General features: G+C 45.8%; 2 protein-coding genes across 2 annotated transcripts; both read right to left on the bottom strand.

Moving 5' to 3' along the window:
- Positions 1 to 299: 299 nt before the first annotated feature.
- Positions 300 to 7,047, bottom strand: LOC128970171 (cytochrome b-c1 complex subunit 7). The gene is made up of 5 exons (XM_054385265.1): positions 6,962 to 7,047; positions 6,694 to 6,920; positions 4,831 to 4,902; positions 3,570 to 3,736; positions 300 to 524 (listed from the first exon to the last, which is right to left on the bottom strand). Exons 1-5 carry the CDS (start codon positions 7,045 to 7,047, stop codon positions 447 to 449), a joined length of 630 nt encoding a protein of 209 aa, XP_054241240.1. The 3' UTR covers positions 300 to 446.
- Positions 7,048 to 8,714: 1,667 nt separating this feature from the next.
- Positions 8,715 to 25,386, bottom strand: MTERF3 (mitochondrial transcription termination factor 3). The gene is made up of 7 exons (XM_054385466.1): positions 25,056 to 25,386; positions 22,546 to 22,698; positions 20,866 to 21,055; positions 17,331 to 17,478; positions 15,523 to 15,594; positions 12,155 to 12,316; positions 8,715 to 8,927 (listed from the first exon to the last, which is right to left on the bottom strand). The coding sequence occupies exons 1-7, from the start codon at positions 25,384 to 25,386 to the stop codon at positions 8,733 to 8,735; spliced, it is 1,251 nt and encodes a 416-aa protein (XP_054241441.1). The 3' UTR covers positions 8,715 to 8,732.
- Between the last annotated feature and the right edge of the window lie 462 nt (positions 25,387 to 25,848).

Genomic DNA, 25,848 nt, shown 5'->3' with positions numbered 1-25,848 from the left:
GCTGCAGGAGGGCACTGCTGGCTCCTGGGGAGCTGCTCAGCCACCAACACCCCCAAGGCTCTTTCTTCAGAGTTGCTGTCAATGACCAGCCTCTGTTTAATTTAACAGAGCATCTAGTACCAATAGCCTTCCACATTTCTTACCTAACCCAACAGCTGCAGAAAACAGCTGGACTGTAAAAAGAGTAAGAATCCAAAACCTGGATGGAATGAAGCTTGTCTGTAATGTGTGTGCTCACAGGAGAGACCTGACCATCAGCTTCTTAACATCTACAGGAAACTCTGCCAAGTAGATTTTATACTTTGACATGTTTATTGTAGTTGATGAACAGATTCAACGAACAAGCCTCCTCAGCCTCACATTTGCTTCCCTATAGACTTCCATAACCCAACGTTTAAAGATCACAGAACCATGCAGGTAGGTATCTGCACAAAGTAGTTCAACAGTTACTTCTTGTTCCATGCTTCTCTTTCGAGCCTTTCACGGATTACTTCTTTTAGGTATGGCTCAAGATAATGCTTATCCTGAAAAAGAAGAGAATACATTGCACTTACAGGGAGAAAAAGGAGGGAATACATTTCACTTGTAGGGAGAAAAAGGAGAGGAAACGTTTCACTTGTAGGGAGAAAAAGGAGAGGAAACGTTTCACTTGTAGGGAGAAAAAGGAGAGGAAACGTTTCACTTGTAGGGAGAAAAAGGAGAGGAAACGTTTCACTTGCAGGGAGAAAAAGGAGAGGAAACGTTTCACTTGCAGGGAGAAAAAGGAGAGGAAACGTTTCACTTGCAGGGAGAAAAAGGAGAGGAAACGTTTCACTTGTAGGGAGAAAAAGGAGAGGAAACGTTTCACTTGTAGGGAGAAAAAGGAGAGGAAACGTTTCACTTGTAGGGAGAAAAAGGAGAGGAAACGTTTCACTTGTAGGGAGAAAAAGGAGAGGAAACGTTTCACTTGTAGGGAGAAAAAGGAGAGGAAACATTTCACTTCTAGGGAGGTCCAGATTTATCTCAAACCATTCCCACAGGTTACTCATGTCTCATTCCTCCTCAGATTTTAATAAATTCCTGCCTAACAAGAACTAAAACAAAACAAAAAAGCCCCCCAAAACCCCACCAAAACCAAAAAACAACCCACCTCCAACCAAAACCCCACCACCACCATCAAAAACCCCCAAACCAAAACAACCACAAAAAAACCCAAACCAACAAACAGAAAGACAAAACCCAAAGCCAAAAGAAACCGAAAACCCAAACAAAAAAAATCCAAAACCTAAAAAAAAAGAAATACCAAAACCAACCCCAACATTACTTACTCTGAAAAGGTAAGCTATACCTGCCAAGCCTGCCAAGACTATTTCTTTACTGCAGCAACCACTAACTTCTAATGCCCTGCCAACATCAACAAGCAAAGGGATGCTTCCAGCTATACCTTCAGCAACAATGTTCTTTGGGCAGACACACAAATGCACCAAATCCACTTTAATTAGTCCAACGCCCAAACATAATAATCTGAAGAAAGTTAATTTTGAACTTCTAACCAGCACTGCAAACTTGGACTTGATGGAATACCTTGACTGTGTTTAACACCTGCAAACCAAATTGCTGCTTAAGGAACAATCCTCACTGTCAATACAGACTGGGGGATGAGGTGTAGAAAGCAGCCCTGAGGAAAAGGAATTTGGGATGCTGATGGATGATGAGAAGCTGGACAGGAGCAGGCAGTGTGAGCTTGCAGCACAGAAGGCCAATGGCAGCCTGGGCTGCATCCAAAGCAGCATTGCCAGCAGAGCCAGAGAGGTGATTCTGACACTTTGCTCTGCTCTGGGGAGACCTCACCTGCAGTGCTGTGTGCAGGTCTGGAGCCCTCAGCACAGGAAGGACATGGACCTGATGGAGAGGGTCCAGAGGAGGGACATGAAAATGATCAGGGGGTTGGAGCAGCTCTGCTATGAGGACAGGCTGAGGGAGCTGGGGGTGTTCAGCCTGGAGAAGAGAAGGCTCCAGGGAGACCTAATAGCAACCTGCCAGTACCTGAAGGGGGTTACCACAAGGATGGGGAGAGACTGTTTGCAAAGGCCTGCAGGGAAAGGGAGAAGGGGCAATGGCTTCAAACCAGAGAAGGGCAGATTTATATTGGACATCAGGAAGAAGTTCTTCACTACGAGGGTGGTGGAACACTGGAACAGGTTGCCCAGGGAGGTGGTTGAGGCTTCTTCCTTGGAGATATTCAAGGTGAGGCTCAACGAGGCCCTGGGCAGCCTGATCTAGTTGGGGATGTCCCTGCTGACTGCAGGGAGGTTGGACTGGATGAGCTTTGGAGGCCCCTTCTGGCCTGGACCATTCTATGTAAAACAAGCAGTTTTTCAATGTAGGTGTTACCTAAATATGAGCAACTGGATCACAATAAACAGCCTCTGCTTAGATAGAGACACAGAACACCCTTATACTATCCTGTAGTCAAAAGGATAGTATAGTGTATAGTTTAGTGGCTAGACTCCCCCTTCTCTGGTAATTTGGAGAAAGCTGAGACTAACAGTAAGTCTGTGGATCAATCCATTACACAAAGACAGTATTTGTAGTTACATCTGAAAAAGAAAGTGCAGTTTGTCGTATCACAAGGTGACACTTGCTTTAATGCAGGGTTCCAGCTGAAATTGTTCTTCCTTCACAAATAAAAGCTTTGGCTTGAGACTGTCTCTAACATGAAGGAATTCAACAGAAAAGCAAGAGACCTTTTCATAATAATTTCCAAGCTAGTTAGAGTGCTTTTCTTCATCTGATAGAATCCTAGAATAGCTCCCCCTTGTCCTGTCTCTAGACACCCTTATGAAAAGTCCCTCTGCAGCCTCCCTGCAGGATCCCTTCATCCACTGGAAGGCAGCTCTAAGGTGGCCCCAGAGTTCTCTTTTCTCCAGGCTGAACACCCCCAGCTCCCTTAGCCTATCCTCATAGCAGAGGTGCTGCAGCCCTTGCATTATTTCTGTGGTCCTTCTCTGGACTCTCTCCAAGAGCTCTGTGTCTGTCTTCTGCTGGGGACACCAGAACTGGATGCAGGATTGAAGGTGAGGTCTCAGCAGAGTAGAGGGGCAGAATTCCCTCTCTTGCCCTGCAGGATCAGGTCCAGAGGAGGCCCACAGAAATGATCAGGGGGCTGAGGCACCTCTCCTGAGGACAGGCTGAGGGAGCTGGTGTTGTTCAGCCTGGAGAAGAGAAAGCTGCCTTCCAGCACCTGAAGGGGGCCTACAAAAAGGCTGTAGAGAGACTGTTTACAAAGGCCTGTAGTGATAAGGTGAGGGGCAATGGCTTCAAACTAGAGTAGATTTAGACTGGATGTTAGAAACAAGTTCTGCACCACAAGGGTGCCCAGGGATGTAGCTGAAGCCCCATCCCTGAAGATGTTCAAGGTGAAGCCTGACAGGGCTCTGGAAAACCTGATCTAGTTGAGGATGTCCCTGCTGACTGCAGAGGGGGTTGGATCAGATGACCTTCAGAGGTCTCTTCCAACCTAAACCATTCTATGATTCCATGACTCTGACTCATTTGAGCCCTCCATCTTGGAAACACTCCACACATACCTCTTCATACTTCACCCACTGGTCCTTTGGGAGGATCTGATGTTTCAGGCTTAAGTCGAGCGCTCGCTTTATGCGAAATATTCTTTCGTTGTAAAGATGCTCTGGAAGTCTCCTCAGTGCTTCCTTGACATCATCATCTTCATACAGAGTATCATCTCTCATTAATCCTGTGCCAAGAAGATTTTACAACATCACTATGTCAATGTTCTTTGTGCTCTAGGATGTTTCTAAGTAACACAGGCAAAACATTTCCAAGGTGAAACTATGAAAAAAAAAACAAAACCAACCTAGGAGAAAAGAACTTGAATGAGGCCTTAAGCAACCTGGTCTAGTGGAAGGTGGATTAGATGTTAGGCTCAAATTCTTTACCATCAGGGTGATGGAACACTGCAACAGGTTGCCCAGGGAGGTAGCTGAGGCCCCATTCCTGGAGATATCCAAGGTCAGGCTCAATAAAACTCTGAGCAACCTGATCTGGTGGTGGATGCCCCTGCTGACTGTTAGACAACCTTTGGAGGCCCCTTCCAATCCAACCCATTCAATGACTCTATTCCTCTACAGCTGTCTTGCAATTTGTTTCTAACTTCCCCTGCCTTTAAATGGTTTGCCCACCTTGTGGTCAGCAGTGAATCACAGCCTCTGCACATTCAGCCTCTCTTGTCAATGAGGAACAGTTGTGCCACCTAAATAGCTGAAACAAACTTGCTAACAACTCCAAGCAAATTGAAGACAATACCACCAAGGCAACCTCCTAGAATCACTATTTTTACATCTACTTAACCACTGTGCAGGCCAGAGAGACACCAAGTGAAGTTATGGTAGTACAAACTAAACTAAATCCATTTTTTGGACTTTGGACACTTAGCATAAATATTACAGACAGGCTGACTGCTATCAAGAGGAACCTCTCCAGCCTCAAAGGCAGCCTTTGGGTTAGAAGATACTGGCCAGTGAAAGTGACTTGATGGGAAAAGATAAATAACCAAGCTTTTAGCACTTCTTTATGAAAGCTTTTTCAACAGCTCCAGCTTACCCTTGGTTATGATAAAGCTATTTCAACAAAAGTAAGAGGAAACAAAGAAATAACAGAAAATTCACCAATTCATTATTAAGTAGGAATCATGATGACTGAAGCTGTTGCCAACTTTAGCCTCACAGAAGCAGTAGCCAATTTTGATCAAAAAGACTGCTTCCAAACTGCTAACCAGTCTGAGGGTTGTTCAATTTGCAGAATTTACAAACACCTCCACGGAACACTCACCAAGTTTGTTGAATCCAGCTGCGTTGTAATACCACTTCCGAAAGGTGTCTAACAGGCGACCACCTCCTGCAACTGAAAGTGACAGAAGGTTGGGCATCAGGAGGAAGCTCTGCACAATGAGAGGGGTAGAGTACTGGAACAGGTTGCCCAGGGATGTGGTTGAGGCCCTCTCCCTGAAGATATTCAGAATCAGACTGGATGTGTCCCTGGGCAGCCTGATCTAGTTGGAGGTGTCCCTGGTGTTGGACAAGATGCTCTGTGAGGGTCCCTTCCAACCCAATGCAATCTGTGACCATCAGCAGTTGCAGAGCACTATGAAATTCAGCATTTGCACACAGCCATACAAATATTTGCTGGTTTCCTTCATTTGCAGGAGCACAACACCACATCAAGTTTGAATTTGAACATACAGAATCACAGAAAACATCCAGCTGGAAGAGACCTCCCAGCTTTCACCCAGTGCTTTCACCCAGCACTGCAGGGTCAACACTAAACCACATCCCTAAGCACCAGGCCCACATGCTGCTTAGACACCTCCAGGGATGGTGACTCCAGCAGTGCCCTGGGCAGACCATTCCAATGTTTGATAACCCTCTCTGTGAAGAAATACTTCCTAGCACCCAGCCCATGATGGGGATGCTCTGTTTTTCAGTACCTCTTAACAATTACTCTATTCTACCTGTTCAGTTAAGTACAACAATGTGACCTCTGTTTCAATATATTCAAAGCTTGGAACAATGCTAACAGCTCATTGTTAAAGACAGCACCAAAGATTTCAAGGCTCCATTTAACTGAGATAAAAGCCAATATTCTACATAAAGCAAACTCATCATGCTTTTCAAATCATTTATCTAGGTTCCACAGCTCTCACCATGGCCTAATGGCATTTCAAGGCCATATTACATTGTTAACCTTCTGCTCTCCTCTTTAGTTACTTAAATGCTATTCCAGAGATTCTTTTTTAAAATGTCAACTGGAAACTCGACACTGAAACCACCTCAAATAAATAAATAAAAGCATTGATTATAAAAAAAATAAAACATACCAGATATAGAATGTTCATCTTTCCTGAACTGTGATTCTGGAGAGCAAATGTGCTTTGAAATGTAAACAAGTACAATGCAATACCAAATACCATTAAAATAATTCATCAAGGGGGTCTAAAAATCCAGAAATAGCACAAGATGGGCAGTGCAGCCACAGCAAGCTCTCTTTCATGGCTTGAAGTCAGCTGCTTTATCAAGTTACCCCATAAATTCAGTGCTAGGTGTACCAGCAGTGTGTCACTAGCACATCATCAGGCTTTATTCCCTCGCACTTCGGACTAGAGAAGGAATGACATTAGACAAAGGCTGGAATCAGTGATGGGGGCAGGACAGCGATCTCCGAGGCCCCTGTGGAGCAGACCAAGGGCTCCTCTAGAGCACCTTCTGCCCTAGTGCTCGCAGAACAGCTCAGAACCAGAACCAGACTCCCTGGAGTGAGGCCCGGACGGCGGAAAAGACGACCAAGAAAAGCCTCACGGGACTCATAGGATATTGTGAAGGAGACTCCTTCCCTCTTTTCTTAAAGGTGGCTTGCAACATACAATGCACACACATATACATATACGTGTAAAATCTTTTTGCATTTTAGTGCTAGTTTTATGAAAGAGGAAGAAAACCTGAAAGTGAATTGATTTGGTTTTGCCACGCACTGCGGCCGCTGCCCCCGTCAAGGGCACGGAACGCACACCGCCCATCAGCCTTCTACTCCCCGTCAGGGCCCGCCTCTCCTCACGGAGCGGGACAGGAGAAGCCCTGCACCGCGAACGGAATGGACGCGGCCCCGCACGACCCCCCCAGCCGCCCACCGCCTCCTCACCCGGTGCCCTGGCCGCCATCTTGACCTCGGAGCGCCGCGCTGCCTTCTGGGGGAGCCACCGCCTGCCGGGAGCGGGGGTGGCCGAGCCAATGACGCCGCAGCGCTGGCGCATGCGCCCTGCCGCGCGCTGGGCAGAGGCTGGCCCGGGGGCGCGCCCTGGCCCGGGGGCGGGGCTTGTCCCGGCGGTCCCCCTGGGTGGCAGCGCCTCGCTCTGCTGTTGCTCGTGGCTGTGTGCAGGCTAGCAGCCAGCGTGCCCGAGGATGGAGACGGCTCCATCGGTCTCCGCCCTGGCGTCCTCTCGATGCTTCGGCCATTAGGCCGTTGCCCCAGGTTACACCCATCCTTCAGCGCCATGGGGGCTGAAAAGAACCTAGCCCTCAGGTGGGCGAAAGAAACCTGATCCAGGTGGGCAGAGATTTGGTTTTTTCCCCCCCTCCCAGGAGGAGAGGTGCGCTGGGTTCAAGGTCTAGTTCCACTCTTTCCTGTGCAGCAAGCCTATTTAAGGCGAGACATTGCTTAGCTCTTTCTCTTTTTCCCTGCCTCGCCTACTCGAGAGAGGTCATCTGCTGCTGCTGCTTCCTGCATCGACCACGTGGCCGGGCTTTTCCTTGCCATGCTGCATCCACGCTTTCTAAAGAACTGAATCCCTTTGCATCAAGGGAATCCAATGCCAGCTGGGCCTGGTTTTGTATATTTTTCTATTTACCCTTTACCTCATACCTTTATAACCTTCCCTGTTACTGCTGTGTATGTATTTTGTTAAAAAATTGCATTTCCTACTTCCAAACCAATTCCAGACCATTTTCTTTCATGATCTTACCTCTCCTTTCTCCTACCTAATTTGCTTTACCTTACTGGGAAAAGGGAGAGGGGGAGGGAATCTAAATCTCTTTCCATTTGAGCTTTTGGACTCTGGGTAAAGCTCAAACCATCACAGCTGTCTGGCTGTGACGCACATGCCAGGGGCCAGTAGAGAAGCAAAAGAGCCAAGGTGGGCACTGCGAATCACAGAAGCATTAAGGCTGGAAAAGACCTCCAGGATCATCAAGTCCAACCATTAACCTAACACGACCTGTTCCACCACTACACCCCATGTCCTCTCTGAGGCACCTCAGAGGCAACTCAAGCCCCTGCCTTATGATGATTTTAAATGACATGACCTTGGTAGATCAGAAATTAAGCCAAGATTAATCAGTGCTTGCTCTGAAGACTGAGCATAGCACAGACTCTTCGCAGCACCTCAAGAATCAAAATCTTTTGCTGCCATTGCCCAAGCTGTTGCCTTTGCCAGTGATGCCCACAGGTCCCCTGGGACAGCCACGCCTGTCACTCAGTCTTCAGAGCTACAGAATCATAGAATGGTCTGGGTTGGAAGGGCCCTCCAAAGCTCATCCAGCCCAACCACCTCAGCAGTCAGCAGCAGCATCCTCAACTAGACCAGGTTGCCCAGAGCCCTGTTGAGTCTCACCTTGAGTATCTCCAGGGATGGGGCTCAAACCACCTCCCTGGGCAACCTGTTCCAGTGTTTCACCACCCTCATGGGGAAGAACTTGTTCCTAATACTTAATCTAAATCTCCCCTCCTCTAGTTTGGATCCATTTCCCCCAGTCCTATCACTGCCTGATACCCTCAAAAGTCCCTCCCCAGCTTTCTTGGAGCCCCCTTCAGATACTGGAAGGCCACAAGAAGGTCTCCTCAGAGCCTTCTCTTCTCCAAACTGAACAACCCCAACTCTCTCAGGCTGTCCTCATAGCAGAGCAGCTCCAGCCCTCTGATCATCCTCCTGGCCCTTCTCTGGACACCTTCCAGCACCTCCAGATCTCTCTTGTACTAGGGGCTCCAGAACGGGACACAATGCTCCAGGTGAGGTCACACAAGAGCGGTGTAGACGGGGAGAATCAAAACAATACTACTGTGAGCCTTAAAATAAATGGGTTTTAAGCAACAACTTCTTAAACCAGTAACTATTAAGAAACCATAAAGGGGAGTTGTTTTATATTTTCTAACTTTATTCTATTCCTTTTAACATGTGTTATTAATTAAAGTGTTTTTAAGAATTTTTCAAAGTCCTGCATAGAAGCTTTGGCAATCTCTGTACAAAACACCTCATCGGGTAAGGATACTAACTGGTCCAGAGAGATGTAACTGGGTTGTGCTGGGTCATACTGGGCTCTTCCCAAGAATTTAAGAAACATATGTCTCTCCTTGATTCGTAATAGCTTGGAGTTGAAAACCTAGGAAAGAAAGAAAGAAAGGGAAGAATCTTTTACATTGCCTAAATTACAGACTCTGGTGATTATAAAATAAAAGCATTAAAAACTGGAGATCTAGGGGGGAAAAAAATTGCATCTTTGCATTGATGTCAGATTATTTGAATTACACAGGATCACAGAATGTTAGGGGCTGGAATGGACCTCAAAAGCTCATCCAGTCCAACCAACCTGCCAGAGCAGGGTCACCCATACCAGATCATACAGGAACACATCCAGGTTGGGTTTGAATGTCTTCAGAGAGGGAGACTCCCCAGCCTACCTGGGAAAAAATTCTTCCTCCTGTTTCCATGGAACTTCCTATGCCTCAACTTCCACCACTGCCCCTTGTGCTGGCATTGGGCATCACCCAGCAGAGCCTGGCTCCAGCCTCTTGGCACTCACCCTGCACATCTTTATCAACATGAAGGAGGTCAGCCCTCAGGCTCCCCCTCTCCAAGCTACGGAGCCCTCAGCTCCCTCAGGCTCTCCTCATAAGGAAGATCTTCCACTCCCCCAATCATTTTTGTGGCTCTGGATTCATTCAAGCAGTTCCCTGAGGTCTTTCCTGAACTCAAGGGCCCACAACTGGACACAATATTGCAGATGTGGCCTCAGCAGGGTAGAGTAGAGGGGGAGGAGAACATCAAGAGAGTATGCTGACATGCACAAGGGAAATCAGGGCCACTTCTCTGCTGCACAGTGATGCCTACTTGTGATGATGTTTGTCACAAAGAATTCTATTCAAAGATGAAAACAACGGTGAAGAAAAAATAAAACAAAAAACAAAACAGTGGAACATCAAAACAGGGAGAGAAGTGGGGAAGCCTAGAGATGCACAGTTAAGATATACTGAAAGCAGAGATCTTAAGCTTATTTCCAGCATTGTCAATCAGGATAGAAGCAAAGAAGAGATGGAGACAAGTATCCATGTGTGACTGCAGAAGTTAATGGCCAGCCCATATCCAGACTGAGCTGCTGTAGTCATGTCCCAAGACTCACAGTTTGAGGCTGGAAGGGAAGAACAGGGAAGAGAGAGAGTGACTGCACCAAGAACAAGGAATAGAAGAAACTCTCCACTTACCTTTCCAAATAAAGTCAAGTAATGAGATGAACCACCATAGTAAGACAACTGAGAAGGAAGTGAGCAAAATTTGTGGTTGTTTACAGGTCAAGGAGTGACACACACACTGGAGTTACAGCAAGCATCCTTGTTATATAAAGGTATATGAAATAGCACAGAATCACAGACTGCTTTGGGTTGGAGGGGACATTTAAAATTCATCCAGTCCAACCCCCCCATGCAGTCCCAAGCAGGGACATCCGCAACTAGAACAGGTTGTTCAGAGCCCCAAACAACCTCATCTGGAATGGTTCCAGGAATGGGGCATCTACCACCTCTCTGGGCAACCTGGGCCAGTGTCTCACCACCCTCAGTCTGAAAAAAAACATTCCTCCTTCTCTCTACTCTGTATCTCCCTCATTTAGTTCAAAAGCAGCACCTCTTGTCCTGTCATAACAGGCCCTACTAAACTGTTAGTCCCCCAAAGTAGTGCCTTCAGCTTCCTTCGCCACATGGGGTGGGCTGACCCTAGGGAATACTTTTATTTCCTCTTAAAATTTTGGGTGTTCAGCCAGTTGCATGAAACAGTTTATTTCACTGCTAGACTTGCTTGAGGAAGAAAATCATTGTAGTTTCAAAGTTCTAATTTGTACTTTCTTTTTTTTCCTTTCCTCCTTGCAAGGAGCTAGTGTGACTGCCTGTCAGCCATGGAGGAAGTGACCCATGCTTTCAACTTTTAATTCATGACAAAGTAACAGTAATGAAGAGATAGAAAAAAATGAAAGTAGTCAACAAGCAACTAAAATCTATTTTCACTCTTGTGATTTTTTTTTTTTTAAATTATTGCTGCAACAATAGGAATCAGAATGGTTTGGGTTGGAAGGGACCTCCAAAGGTCATCTATTCCAGCTCCCTCTGCAGTCAGCAGGGACATACTGGACTGTATCAGGTTGCTCAGAGCTCTGTTGAGCCTCACCTTGAACGTCCCCAACCACCTCCCTGGGCAACCTCTTGCGCAGTGTTCCACATGGTGCAGAACTTGTTCCTAATACCCAATCTAAACCTACTCTCCTCTCATTTCAAACCATTGTCCTTTGTCCTATCTCTACAGGCTTTTATAAACAGCCTCTCTCCCTCCTTCTTGTGGGCCCCCTTCAGGTACTGCACGATGAATGAGAATCTCATTGCTTAATGGATAGAAGTTTTTTTTTCCCTTTACACTATACTTTCAGATGCTAGAATTTAAAAAAAAGTTATTTTTTAATTAGACAAATACAAAAGTAATGTCTGTACATCTATGTTGTCTGATGAGCAGATTTTCAGCGTGATCTGTCTTCCCTTCTGCCTTTTAGCTAGGTGAAGGAATCTCTAAGCAGGCAGCAATTTCTCTTGCATGAATCCAGAAAAGATGAGCAGAACTAGTTCAGGAAGAACTCAGGGGACTGCTTGAGAGAGTCCAGCACAGAGCCACAAAGCTGCTGCAGGCAGTGGAACATCTCCCTGTGAGGACAGGCTGAGGGAGCTGGGGCTTGGAGCAGAGGAGCCTGAGGGCTGCCCTCATTGCTGGGGATAAAGATGTGCAGGGCAGTGTGGGGAGGATGGAGCCAGGCTCTGCTCAGGGATGTCCAAGGACAGCACAAGGGGCACTGGAGGCAAGCTGGAGCACAGGAGGTGCCACAGGAACAGAAGGGAAATCCTTATCACTCTGAGGGTACTGGAGCCCTGGAGTAGGCTGCCCAGAGAGGTTGTGGAGTCTCCTCTGGAGACATTCAAAACCTGCCTGGATGTGTTCCTGTGTGACCTGCCCTGGGTGAGCCTGCTCTGGCAGGGGGGTTGGACTGGATGATCTTCTGAGGTCCCTTCTAACCCCTAACATTCTGTGATTCTGTGAACTACTTCAGCTGAAAACATAGAAGACTGAGGGTAGTGGTGTCTCATGTGCCAGATGGAGAAAGAGGGGACCTGCACACCAGAATCTTCCATGGTGGCTGAACTGCTAATAAAAGTTATTCCAATTAGAGTAAAGCTCACAGACAAGTTGAAGAACTCCTGCATGCCCTGCATCCAGTGAGGCTCCACCTTCAGCACCAAGGTAAGGAAGCAGCTGTGCAGAGAGCACCTACAATTTATTCCCAGACGAACAGCTCACCTGAGGGAAACGAGTGAGCATGTTGTGGGGAATGCCCATGATGTTGTGCAAGTAATCAAACGTCTGTCTGAGCCTCTTTTTACTTGCAGTTAAAATCTTGGGGGTTTTAAATGCAATCTGTTGAACTTCTTTACGCTGGAAACCAAGTTCAGTCTGACAAACCTGGGAAAAAAAAAAATAGAGCACAATTTTATCTTCCAAAGTGAGCCACAGCAAACTTAGTTTGCTTTAAAAGGCCACTGAAATCAACCAGTGCCAAATTTTTCTACCCTTTCTCCTCCAGTAACAGGAATGCAGCCCACAGTCAGAGCTGTCACTCCAGTTCTTAAGTCAGTGCAAATTGTTTCAGATTCTGGATTTAAAGTGTAATTTGTTCATAGAGCATCCCTGAAGTAAAGATGACTTCTGTGAATGCTATGTCTTTTTCAGCTTGTCTATGAACAGAAAAAGATGTGTCTCAGTTTGCATGGCAGTTACAAGCACAAAACTTCTCCCCTAACAGTCTTTTATCAGCCTCAGTACTAAGCTGTCAAGAGACTTTTTCATTGCAGAGCTCATGAGCTCTGTAGCCCACAGCAATCCCCTAGCTAGTGATTACTTTTCTTCATGTGTTAGTTCTTTTGCTAATGTAGCCAAGTTGTATATATATATATATATATATATTTTATTAGAGAGTACAATTTCAGTCCTGGAGACTTCACCTGAAGTCTGTTGAACCTGCAAGAGATGAGTAGAATATGCAGTGTATCCAATTTATCTCACAGCTGCTAATGTCCAAAGTGAGATGGCTTTTGCAGAGACTGCCTTTAATTATGGTTTCCCAAAAGGAAAACAAACCACATTTTTTCAATAAACTCATGAGCACTCCTCCCAAAGTGCAGAATGGCAAACAGTTCATAGAGTTGTTGAGAAAGGAATTCAGCATACAAGAGTGTCTGGTAACTCAGCCATTTCTTCTATCCTCCAGTGACATTTACAAACAGCTTGTTTGCAGTCCTGGAGCAGATGTGCCTGCCAGTCAACAGAGCCAGACTTTCAAATCCGACTCAGGTACTTCTTCAGTTGGCAAAAGAAGTGGTGCTTTCTGTTTTTCCAGTTCCACGTGCCAAGACTGCAGCTCTTTGCCAAAACTGCCTGGCAAATACAAAGGGAGGGGCTTAAAGTCTGGGTTTTGAAGGTACCTTAGGATTTCCAGATCCTTACAGAGAATTCATAGAATTGTCAGGGTTGGGAAGAGACCTCAAGGGTCATCCAGTTCCAACCCCCCTGCCATGGGCAGGGAAACCTCACACTACAGCAGATTGCTCACAGCCACATCCAGCCTGGCTGCAAAAACCTCCAGGGATGAGGCTTCTACCACCTCCCTGGGCAACCTGTGCCAGTGTCTCACCACCCTCATGGGGAAGAACTTCTTAATATCCAATCTGATTCTACCCTCCTCTACCTTGGATCCATTCCCCTCAGTCCTATCACTCCCTGACACCCTCAAAAGTCCCTCCCCAGCTTTCTTGGAGCCCCCTTCAGATACTGGAAGGCCACAAGAAGGTCTCCTGGGAGCCTTCTCTTCCCCAGACTGAACAACCCCAACTCTCTCACAGCCTGTCCTCACAGGAGAGCAGCTCCAGCCCTCTGCTCATCCTCGTAGCCCTTCTCTGATCACGTTCCAGCACCTTCAGATCTTTCCTGCACTAGGGTATCCAGAACTGGACACAGAGCTCCAGGTGGGGTCTCCCAAGACTGAAGTAGAAGGGGAGAATCACCTTCCTCTTTTTGGTTCTAGAGGCAACTACAATCAGGTATTTCAACTTCTGGTTCATTCGTATCTGCTCTATAAATATCTGTGTATCAGAAGAAATCATCAGCTGAAACAGCATTCAAGTGTGAAGAGTTGTGTTGCACCTTCCACAGATCCGAGTTGGCAGGGACAACTTCAGAATCACAGAATCGACCAGGTTGCAAAAGACCTCACAGATCATCAAGTCCAACCTATTACCTAATACCTAACACCTCCAGACAACTAAACCATGGCTCCAAGTGCCACATCCAAGCTTTTTTTGAACACCTCCAGGGATGGTGACTCCACCACCCCCCTGGGATGCTCATTCCATATCCAATTACTCCTTCTGTGAGAACTTTCTCCTCACGTGGAGCCTAAACTTCCCCTGGCACAGATTGGAACTGTGTCCTCTTGTTCTGGTGCTGGTTGCCTGGGAGAAGAGACCAACCCCCACCTGTCTACAACCTCCTTTCAGGTAGTTGTAGAGAGCAATAAAGTCTCCCCTGAGCCTCCTAGAAGCTTACTGCATTGTGATACACAACTGAGAGCAAGACTGTAGCCCTGTAGTCTGTAAGCAGCCTTTCCATTTAAACTTTCCAATACTCTCCAATCCATTTGTGTGAGCATTATTCTTTTGCCCCTTTTGGAGCAACAGAGCAATCTGTCCACTCATTAAACCACAACAACAGGGCTAAACTCAGGTTCTGATTCTGAGGCATCCAACCTCCTGCAAGGCTGGAACTTCTAAGTATCAGTAGATTCTGTCAGTAAGGATCTAAAAGTCCTTCCTCTCTCTGTAGAACATGTTAAAAATAGGCTGCCACACGAGACACTTTTTGGTAGATAGAAGAGAACTGAAGCTCTTAAACCCAAATTGATTATAACATACTGAATCCCCTAGCCTGTGGAAACAATGTTCATTAAAAAGAAAGCACTATTAATTGGAACAATCTGCTGTTTTCCAAGTCTCCTCCCTTACCACACACACATTTCAGACTGCAAGATTCCCAGTCTTTAATAGCTTCAGAGCAATGAATCTGTCTAAAAATTATATATTTTAATACATAGGCATTATAGGATAATGGGATTTCTCAACTTGTTACACTACATCATGCTGCTTGGCCTAGATAACTTTACAGCACAGTAATTAAACCAATACATAGTGACATTTTCAAAAGGGAAAGGAATCCCTGGGGGATTGAAGTTATTTACCCAACAGTTCTTAATACTGACCATCTGCTATCAGACAATAGGTGTCAAATGCACATTTTGGCAGACCAGCTACCTGCTAAGAGGAAGATAACCAACTGCACATTTCTTGCTCCTAGATTCTCCTGGACAATCCAAGTCACTTTCTAACCTACATCAGAGTAGAACACAGACTAAGATACTGCTCCATGTAAGCTTGCTTCTACTGTAAGCTTGCAAGCTATAGAGGAAAAGAAATAGTTTTAAATCCTCAGTTATTTTAGATCTCCACTAAAATTATTTCATTAGATTCTTTCTCTGCAGGACTGTCCTCAAGGAACTTTAATCTTCTGACAACTCTTCAACTGCTGGAATACACACCACCAGTTTAATATCTACTCACCTCAAGATTTTCTTTTACAGGCTCTAATTTGCCAGTCAGTAGCCTTGGAAGACGAATTACCAGATCCTTTGTCTACAGTTAGGGAAAACAGACAAAGGAAAGATTATTTCTGAAAGCTTGTTTGTGAACCCATCTGTGAAACAAAGATAGAGATCTCCTATAAACTTTTGTTTTCCCAGTTGGAAGAGGGATGCACTTTCACTTGCATTTCATTTTACCTCTGCTCCAAAGGTGAGTTTCCATGAAGCAGCAGTAGATTAAGTTATTCAGATGTGTTCATTTGGAAAACAATAAGGAAGTGTTGTAAAACAGACAGGAGGAGGAAATGAAAGTCTACCCCAAAAATAGAAAGCATGCTCAAGTGCCCAGCCTCAGTGCTCAAGTTGTTCCTTCCCACCTTCTTTAAAAAAAGTAAGCAAAGCACTACCTGGTAAGAGGCTACAAAAGGCTTTTTCAGCAGCAGTGGAATTTGTCTGCCTCAGGATCTGGTTAGATCTTATGGCAATACAAGAAACTACTCCACAACCTCTAAGCCATGTAATTACTTATAATCTGCCCTGAGTACAAGGCAGTGACTAAACCCTTTCCACCTCAAGCACTGAAATGCCAGCAACAGGCATTGTGATAGCTGTGACTGTTTAGCTAATAGAACACCACGTTCCACTTGGAACACTTGGTGCTGTCTCCAACTACTGCAGGGAATTACTGCTTGCTTATTGCAGGAAAATCCCAGTACTACTTGCCCTGAAGATCCCAAAGCATGGCAAATAAATACCTGCCAAGCATGTAACTTGGTAAGCACTCATGAGACAACCCAGAGGTTACTCTCAGGGAGCTGAGCAAACGATTTGACATTTAGTTGGATATGATAGTCATGATAGTCACAGGCTAGACTATTTGTTAACTAACGAGTGAAGGATGTTAGAGTATTTTGAAGAGATGAAATGAGTCACTTCATTTTTTTCAAGTTAAAAAACTTGCTTGCTGTTTCAGCAATGGATTCAGTCCTCTGGCCCACCTCAGAGAATAAGACTGGACACACACATGCTTGTTTGACAATAATCTGCAGCAGATCATGTTCCCTAGCGAGGCCCCACCTGGAATACTGCATCCAGTTCCGGGCTCCCCAATTCAAGAGGGACAGGGATCTACTAGAGAGAGTCCAAGGGAGGGCTACAAGGATGCTGAAGGGACTGGAGCACTGCCTGGGGAGGAGAGGCTGAGAGCCCTGGGGCTGTTTAGTGTGGAGAGAAGACTGAGAGGGGATCTGATCAATGTCTATCAATAGCTGAGGGCTGGGGGTCAGGAAGGAAGGGACAGGGACAGGCTCTGCTCTCTTGCACCCTAGGATAGGACAAGGGGCAATGGATGGAAACTACAGCACAGAAGGTTCCACCTCAACATGAGGAAGAACTTCTTGACTGTGAGGGTCCCAGAGCCCTGGAACAGGCTACCCAGAGAGGTTGTGGAGTCTCCTTCTCTGGAGACTTTCCAGCCCTGTCTGGATGTGTTCCTGTGTGACCTGTGCTGGATTCCATGCTCCTGCTCTGGCAGGGGAGTGCACTAGATGGTCTCCAGAGGTCCCTTCCAACCCCTAACATCCTGGGATCCTGTGATCCAAGAACTGCACTTCAGGACCTTTGAATGTCAGATGTCCGTATGACTTCTACATACAGTTACAAGCATCTTATTCTCCTCTATCAATGTCACTGATGGTTTGTGGGCAACTCTAAACACAGTATTCAAGTTCCAAGCCCACACAGCTGTCACTAACAAAGTACCTGCAGACTTCAGTGTATAGTTTTTACCTTTTTCACACTGAGACCAAGTTCATTTTTGAAGAATCCCAGTCTGTTATCCAGTCTTTCCACTGAAAACAGGAGCAAATATGGAGCTCTTGAGACCATCTGAGCAATTTCTGCCTTACCAAATTTTTTTGATTTTAGGTAAGCCACTCTAGAAAGAGAAGAAAAACAAAATGAAGTCCAGTGATGAAAATTTTATTGCCTCCATTTATTCAGTACTTGCTTAAATTCCTCTGTGATATCTTATAAAGAGACAGATGTTCTAGCATTAACATGCAACCCTGCCAAAAATAATTAGGGGGAAATCTGCAGTTATCAGAAAAGCAAAATACCATCCCTTCCAATTAATGAGAAGTAAAATAAACCTCAGAGCAGAATGTCAATAGTGAAGACAGATTTTAATTCCTTCCAGCTGTACTTCAGCAGATAACTATGTTCACCTACACTTAACTACCAGCCTGTCTCCTAGATTGCACACACATTAATAGATCATCACAGGGCATGGACAAGAAGATTCACACAGCCTTTTGCTCTTTTAATGAATTCCACTTCTACTGCTGAAAGAAGGGAGTACTGTAACTCATACATCCCTGTTCTGCCAATAGCACTGGAGTAGAAACACCATACAACAATGCTGTCTGTAGAGACACTGCCCAAAAAGACATTTCTCAAGCAGCTGGTTACTTCTGTTACAAGAGCTCCCTACTTTCAGTCACTGGTCAATGATTAAGTTACAGGACATCTGGTTATCAGAAAGGAGAAAGAGCTGACTAAAGTTTTTATGTTTAACAGAGTTTTTTTTTCCCCTTCCCAATTCAAAACTTTTTCCAACCTGTACTGAATTTGATGAAAGTGAAATCTCATTGCAAGTACTACTTGGAGTAGATTATCACTACAGCTCCCAGAAAAGGTAATGGAGGGGAAATGCAGCACACAAAGAGATGCAATTGGCCCACGTGCCGTAAGTTATGATAAACCTAAACTACAATTTGAAGAGGTTTGCTCTGGTTATAGATGAGCTCATACAGAAGTATTTACTGTCAGATGAACTCGGGACAACTGATTTTTTTTTAGATGGCAGTAATTAAGATACTAAATAGACTGCAGAACATTCTGCAGAAGCAGATATTCAGTGAGAAGGCAGGCAGTGTGTTAAACCATGTCTTGTGGGGAGGAACAAAAATACCTTCCAGTCGCTACGACCTCCCTCTTTTTACACAAACCCTCCAAAATGAAGTCATCACAAGCCCCAAATCTTTAGAGGGCCAACTGCCAACTGAGCAGGTACCCCAGCAGAAGATAGCAGCCTAGGCTCCAGATGATGCTGATGGAACTGGCTCCAGGAGCATCAAGAGACAAGGAGAGCTTTGGAGGGGGAGAAATGCAGAACACAACAATAAACAATGGGCCCTTCAAAAATGATCACGTTATGTTTTCAATGCTGTAGTTTGGCTACACCATACTTCTTCCACTCCATTTTTCAAGGCTGCAACTGCCAAGCATCCTAGACACATAGCTAAATGAGCAGACTGAAAAGAAAACCTCCTGGTTGCCTTGACACCCCTCCACTTGTTTTCTGTTAACAAGTCATTAAGCTTCACACCTGAAGCATTTCTTCACATCCTGGAAAGGCAAGAAGCTTAAAAGAGGGATGGCAAGATTATAGTAACCTGACTTTAGCAAGTGGTGTGTGTTCAAAAAGTGCAATCATCCAATCTGACCAAAGTCTGAGAGAAACCAGTGCTGGCACCGAGGTTAGCCCTTGTTCTGCTGAAGGGGTCAGCAGCTCTGTGTAGCATGTTAAGAGTTTTAAGTCATCATTAACAGCACCATAAAACAAAGCATCTGGTGCAGCTGCAGTACAGACACTGATTTGCAACTGTCAGAATTGTTATGAATTATGGAATGTTTTGACTTTTACAGTGTTTATCTGAAGTCAAATGCCAAATCTATTGAAATTTTTGTTTTGTTTCCTGGCAACGTGGAATCCATAGCAATGAAACATTCCAGAGTGATGTAACCAATACCATGTCCATCTGCACCAAAGTGTTTATGCAAAGGTGATACTCAGCTTTCAAAAGACAGCTTTCTCAACCACATTCACTTCACAGTCTGCCATACACCCTCTGTTGCACACTTACTTTAAAGCCTGCAAGAAAACGTTCACCAGTGCCAGAGATAAAACTTGCGGGGAAACAAAACAAATAAAATAAAAATAATCAAGCTGCAGAAAATGAAGAAGAAATTGGATTGCTCTGTTCAGACCCTTACTTAACTAACCAGGCAGTGCCACAGGAACTGTCCTGAAAAGCAAACCTGATTACACAGGAGAGTTAGAATGTTTATTTTAATACAAAAATACTCTCTTCAGATGGGTACGAGCAACTCTGACACCTAGACTCAAAGCTACTGCTGAAAAACGACACAGGTTCTTTGTGGAGATTGATTCTGAAAGGCCACTTTCTGAACAGGAGGATAGATGAACAGAAAAAGTTACCAAAACCTTCTGCTGCCATTAGATGTAAACACAGAAGAGAGCTGGTCTGCTTGTCTTACTGCAGAATTCACAAGGTATGGGTAGACATCATCTGGAAGAGGGGTTTCCAAACATGACTGAAGAGGTCAGTACTGTTTCACAGACCCAGCTAAAGCCCCTGGTACCAATATTTTGGCATCTAAGCTGTATCAGGAATAGTGTAGCCAGCAGGTCAAGGGAGAATATTCTTCCCCTGTACTCAGCCCTGGTCAGACCACACCTTGAGTGCTGTGTCCAGTTCTGGGCTCCTCAATTCAAGAGAGATGTTGAGGTACTGGAATGTGTCCAGAGAAGGGCAACGAAGCTGGGGAGGGGCCTGGAACACAAACCCTATGAGGAGAGGTTGAGGGAGCTGGGGGTGTTTAGCCTGGAGAAGAGGAGGCTCAGGGCAGACCTCATTGCTGTCTACAACTACCTGAAGGGAGGTTGTAGCCAGGTGGGGGTTGGTCTCTTCTCCCAGGCAACCAGCACCAGAACAAGAGGACACAGTCTCAAGCTGTGCCAGGGGAGGTACAGGCTGGATATTAGGAGGAAGTTCTTCACAGAGAGAGTGATTGCCTATTGGAATGTGCTACCCAGGGAAGTGGTGGAGTCACCATCCCTGGAGGTGTTCAGGAAAAGCCTGGATGAGGCACTTAGTGCCATGGTCTGGTTGATTGGATAGGGCTGGGTGACAGGTTGGACTGGATGATCTTGGATGTCTCTTCTAACCTCACTGATTCTATGACACAGGCAGAGCAAGTGGCCTAGCATGAAAACCTGCTTTCTCTGTGACAGAGACGAACAGTTAAATTTGCCAACGATCAATTTTCAGGTGGATTTGGGTGTTGACTTATGGTACCACCACTTGTTAATGCTGACTGCTGGCAAGGCAGAGGAATATGGGGCGAGGATCAAGTGAAAAAGGCAGCAGCAGCAACACAGGTTCAAAGTTAAACCAACTGGGAAACTAGATCTTCAAGCCAAGAGGCTTAACACCCTGCTGCTATGTGTAAGGCTTACCTAGTTTCCAAAGCTTCCAGATCTTCACCAAGGATGTATGGATTTTTGGTCAGGAATGGTCCCAGCTGATTGTCTTCTACACCCACATCCTTAAGAAACAGAAGTATTTTTCTTATATCTTTTTCAAAGTCCAAGGTCAGCAAGAGCTGACCTGCCTTCTGGCGTTTCTCAACTTGGGATAAGTCAACTCCTACAACAAGGAAAATTAAAAATTGCTTTAATTAAACACAGGCCCTACTTCCTATGCTTCACAAAGGCACATTGAAATGTATAGGGCCACTCCTTTTTTGCACTGATTTAGCAAATTTGAATTGCTCCACAGAGTAAGGTCACAACACCTTGTGTTTTGTGGAAAGATTCCAGATAAAACATGTGGTCATTCTAGACACTTTTGCTGAGTTTGTTTTTTGAAGGAATATATTTTCAATGAATCATGAACGTGAGGAATCAAGGACACAAACATGTAACACATGTAGAGACCTACTCCTGCTGCATAGAATCATGGAACGGCTTAGACTGGAAGGGATCTCAGAGATCATCTACTCCAACCTCACCACCATGGGCAGGGACACCTCTCAGCTGCTCAAGGCCTCATCCAACCTGGCCTTGAATACTCCCAGGGATAAAGTAGCCACAACCTCCCTGGGCAACTTATTCCAGAGTGCCACCACCCCCATACTGAAGAACTTCTTCCTAAGATCCATTCTAACCTGCTCTCCCTCAACTTCAAACCATTCCCCTGTTTTCTGTCTCCAGACACCCTCATGAGAGGTCTCTCTGAAGCCTTCCTGTAGGATCCCTTCAGCTATTGGAAGGCAGCTCTAAGGGCTCCCTGGAGTCTTCTCTTTTCCAGGCTGAACACCTCCAGCTCCCTCAGCCTATTCTCACAGCAGAGGTGTGTAGCCTCCTCTGAATTCACTCCAGCAGCTGTGTGTCCTTCCTATGATGGGGACACCACAATTGAACACAGTATTCAATATGGGGTCTCAAAAGAGCAGAGTAAAAGAAGCATTCCTAACCCCGTTAGACAAAGGAACGGGACAGTTCTGTAGTGAAGTGCCTTTGGCTCACACACAGCAATCTCCTACTACATGGAGCCAGATCTTCCCCTCTTAAATATATTTCTTCAACTTCCTCCTAGTGTTCCTTACACTTTTGGGAAACAAAGAGGTGGTCAGCAACTTCAAACTCAGTTATTCCTTCATAGTTCAATTGCTTTTTGATGACAAGTAAGGGTCTCTTCAATGCCTGCCTTCTTGCTTCATCAGTTAACTGTGCCCCACTTTTAAGGTTCCACACAGTGAATTAAATCCTTCCTTCCCTCCATGGATGAAAAGCTGCTATTTCTTTTCCAGTAAACTCAGGCATCCTTAACCAGCCCGAAAGAAGAAAGGCTCATCAAGTTACACAAAGCACTCCTCACCTCCAGAAGCTCTGGGAGATGCCTCTTTCCAGCACCCATAGCTCTAAAGGACTAAAACTGTCCAGCTTTGTCTTCAAGTGAGTCACTCAGTCCCCTCTCTTTTCTCTGCTTACCCTGGATACCATTCTGCTGCTCTTAGCTGTTAGTCAGCATTCCTATTTTCAAGTTCACAAGGCAAGCAGCAAGATCAGAACACAAATCAGAGAGTCTCTGAAGTTCCAGACATAGGCAAACCAGATAAAGAAACCCACACATACCTAGGTGGACAAGTTTTGCCAGGGTTTCAGAGTGATCAACATAATCTCGGAGCGTGGAAGACTGAAGGGGCAGAATCGGTTCCGCAATGATCTGTACAGCTTCTTCCTCAGAAATCTCCTCCAAAGCAGATGAAGGTGGGATGTCATCCCAGTCTAACAAACAGAGAAGACTCAAATGCATTTTGTGAAAAGCAAAGCTACTCCTACCAAACATTATACTGATCTCTTAAAACCCATTTTGAAATGCAGAAGACTCCATGTGAGACCACCAGCCTGTAAAGGAAAACCTTTTCACTGTGAGGGTGACAGAGCCCTGGAGCAGGCTGCCCAGGGAGGCTATGGAGTCTCCCTCTCTGGAAACATTTAAAACCTGCCTGGATGTGTTCCTGTGTGACCTGCCCTGGGTGATGCCGCTGTGGCAGGGGGGTTGGGCTGGATGAATTTTTGAGGTCCCTTGTGATCCTAACATTCTGTGATTATTACCTGAAAATACAGACCCTGCTCTCAGTTTCTGTCTCTGTTCCATTTCCTTGTCACTGCCCATCAACTCTTGCTCACGGCCAACCTTAGTGTAGCACCCAGCACACCTGCCTTCAGTCCTCTGCCTTGATCACTGCAAGTAACAGATCACACCACCTTCTTGAGAAAGAATCTTCTTTCATGTCTTCACAAATGCATTCTTGCCTGATCATATCTAGATCAAAGACAACTGCAAAGATTATTTTTCACCACCTGACAAGCCCACTGCTTTGTGCCTTTTCTGAATCTGATCCCTCAACCCCAGTTGTTTTAATTTCCAAGGTACTTCACAGCCAACTCAAACCAAGCTCTCATGCCTTATCCGTTACAGAATGGCTGCTGACTGCCACCACTCCAACAGCTAAAGAAACCAAGCTCCATTTCCTACTCATTAAGGTTTCCAAGTAAACACCATGATGCTTGTTTCCCTCAGGTGTTTGAAGTCATAGAGCTCAGTGTCTCTTAAAAAAATATTCTCTAAACTGATCAAATTTTCCACTCTCAGAAGCTCAAACCAGCTACATCAGGACTGCTGTTTGCAGGCTGGCTGCTAGCATCCACCTCAACTATCAAACTGATTACTGACAAAGAGCACAAACTCTGAATTGTTCAGGATGGAGGTTTTCTATGCCCCTGCAACTTCACACAATGACTGCCTAGAGACTGGGGCAACACTCTTCCATGTCAGGAAAACAAAGCCACACCAGAACTACCAAAGTAAGTTCCAAAGTAAGTAGGATGATCCTAATACTCCAGGAAGAGTTGCATAGACTAGCTCAAGAGCTGCTGAAGGTCTTGCCTCTTCTTTTTCTCAAAGCCTCAGAAACAAAAGCACAGGAAAATGTTTTCAGCAATGTTTATTCCTTAAATAGCAAGAGGAACTCTCTAGGTATCTAGATGGATGTGAAGTATTTTCTTTCAACTTGTTGAGGGCCAAACCAATATACAGCAAGGTCCATTCCTGAAACATAGATATCCTTTATTTCTTTTTTTTCTTTTTACTTTAAGTTCTTTAGACCTCCCAACAGAAAACACACCTCAAGTTACCAAAAAAGTCAGTCAGCAATTATGTTTATTGCATTACATACAATGCTAACTGGGGCAAAATATTCCAGACACACACATACACAATAAGGCTGCTGGCAGATAAAAATCTGGCATGTAGATAAACTGCACCACAGGTGCAGATACATATGAGCTGGTCGACCTGTCAGATCTGGTGCAGCACTGTTTCCACAACCAGCTGCACAAACACACAGATCTCAGTTGCACCTCTGAGCCACCTCAAAAATAAACTATATAGCATCCAAGTTGGCTGGGCTCATAGCAGAATCTGAACATACAAGACTGCTCAGTAATCAAGAACAAGTTTCCTCAGCATAGGAGAACTATTTTCAGAGAGTGCTTTTTTTTTTTTTTTTTAAGATATAAAAGGAGACAAAGGGGAGGGAATTTCCTCAGGGCAACAACATGAAGGCAACCATGTACCTATCTATCTCCTTTTCTCGGGAGGCAGCTGGACAAATCATTTCCCATGAGGGCAGTGCGTAAGCAGGTTTCACACTACTGCAGCCTCCTGCTGTTCATCCCTCATCATACAAAGGGGCTGTGATAAGAGCTGCTTCAGGGGTGGCCTTCCCCACTCCTGCTCAAACCCCACCTCCCCAAAAGCCATAAACGCACCCCTTTATTTTGTACCAGTACAACTATGACGGAAAGTCAAACGCTCAGCTGTTGCAGGGAGCTTTACACATTAACAAGTCTTTAAACAGCAGCTTCTGAGTAACATTTTGACCCAAAACATTTCATCTTTACCTAAAGGCATTCTTTGCATGCTAGAGTGACCATAGGGATTCTGTATTAACAGTGAGATCAAAACCAAGCAAAAGTCAGGGACTTCAGCTAAATGTTTCAGAAAAGGGAGAATCAAGGGTAGTGCTGAAAGCATGATCTGGAAATTTGGGACTAACGGCATCCTTACAGCCTCTTACCTTCATACAGTATTTCTGCATTCAACTCAGGCAATGTTTCTACTTTTGCATCTTCCTGTTTTATTGGTGAAGGCAAGCTACTTTGGGGAGAAGAAAAGGATCCATCCTTGGCACTGCCAGTCGGAGAACAGCTTTCTACAGATACGTGCCTGCACGCCTGCCATCTCCACGTAAGAATGGCATTCGTGGATGGCAGCAGAGCCAGACGGGTGGCCTCGGGGCATGCCTGTGTGGTGCTGCTCCGGCCGCTCAGCCTCCGAGGAAATTCAGCAGCACGGACGGCTCGCAGCAGGCAACAACAGCGGGAGACCTGCGGGGCCCGCAAAGCCATCGTGGTTCCACCTCAGCGCCGCATCCTGCTGAGAGAGAAGGGGCTGAGGAGGAACACAGGCGCTGCCTCACCCGGCCCGCAGGGCTGGGAGCCTGAGCGGCAACTCCCTGAAGGCTAAAGCAGAAATTACCCTCCACAAAGCGTGTAGGAGCCGCTCCCGGGCTTTAAACGCGTGACTAACGGAGGAAGAGTAACCGAGGAGAGAAGCCAGCTCTGAACACCACAGTTCGCTGCCCTGTCCGATAGCCGCTCCGTTGGGAGCGCGTCCGGGACCTCAATGCTTCTCAAGGGACGAGATCTTCCACTCCACACCGCGCCGCGGGGCTGGGGGAAACGCTGCCAGGCTAGGCCGCGCTCACCACCACTTGCAGGCCTCCGCAGGCCGGCAGCCTCTGCGCCCAGCCTGTACTGAGAGCATACTCCGCTCCGCTCCGCTCCCCTTCGCCCCCTTCCCTGCCGGCC

Source organism: Indicator indicator, chromosome 12, assembly GCF_027791375.1.
Source record: "Indicator indicator isolate 239-I01 chromosome 12, UM_Iind_1.1, whole genome shotgun sequence".
Taxonomy (NCBI): domain Eukaryota; kingdom Metazoa; phylum Chordata; class Aves; order Piciformes; family Indicatoridae; genus Indicator; species Indicator indicator.
The sequence above is the reverse complement of the archived record's forward strand: the minus strand, read 5'-3'. Positions and strand labels throughout refer to the sequence as shown.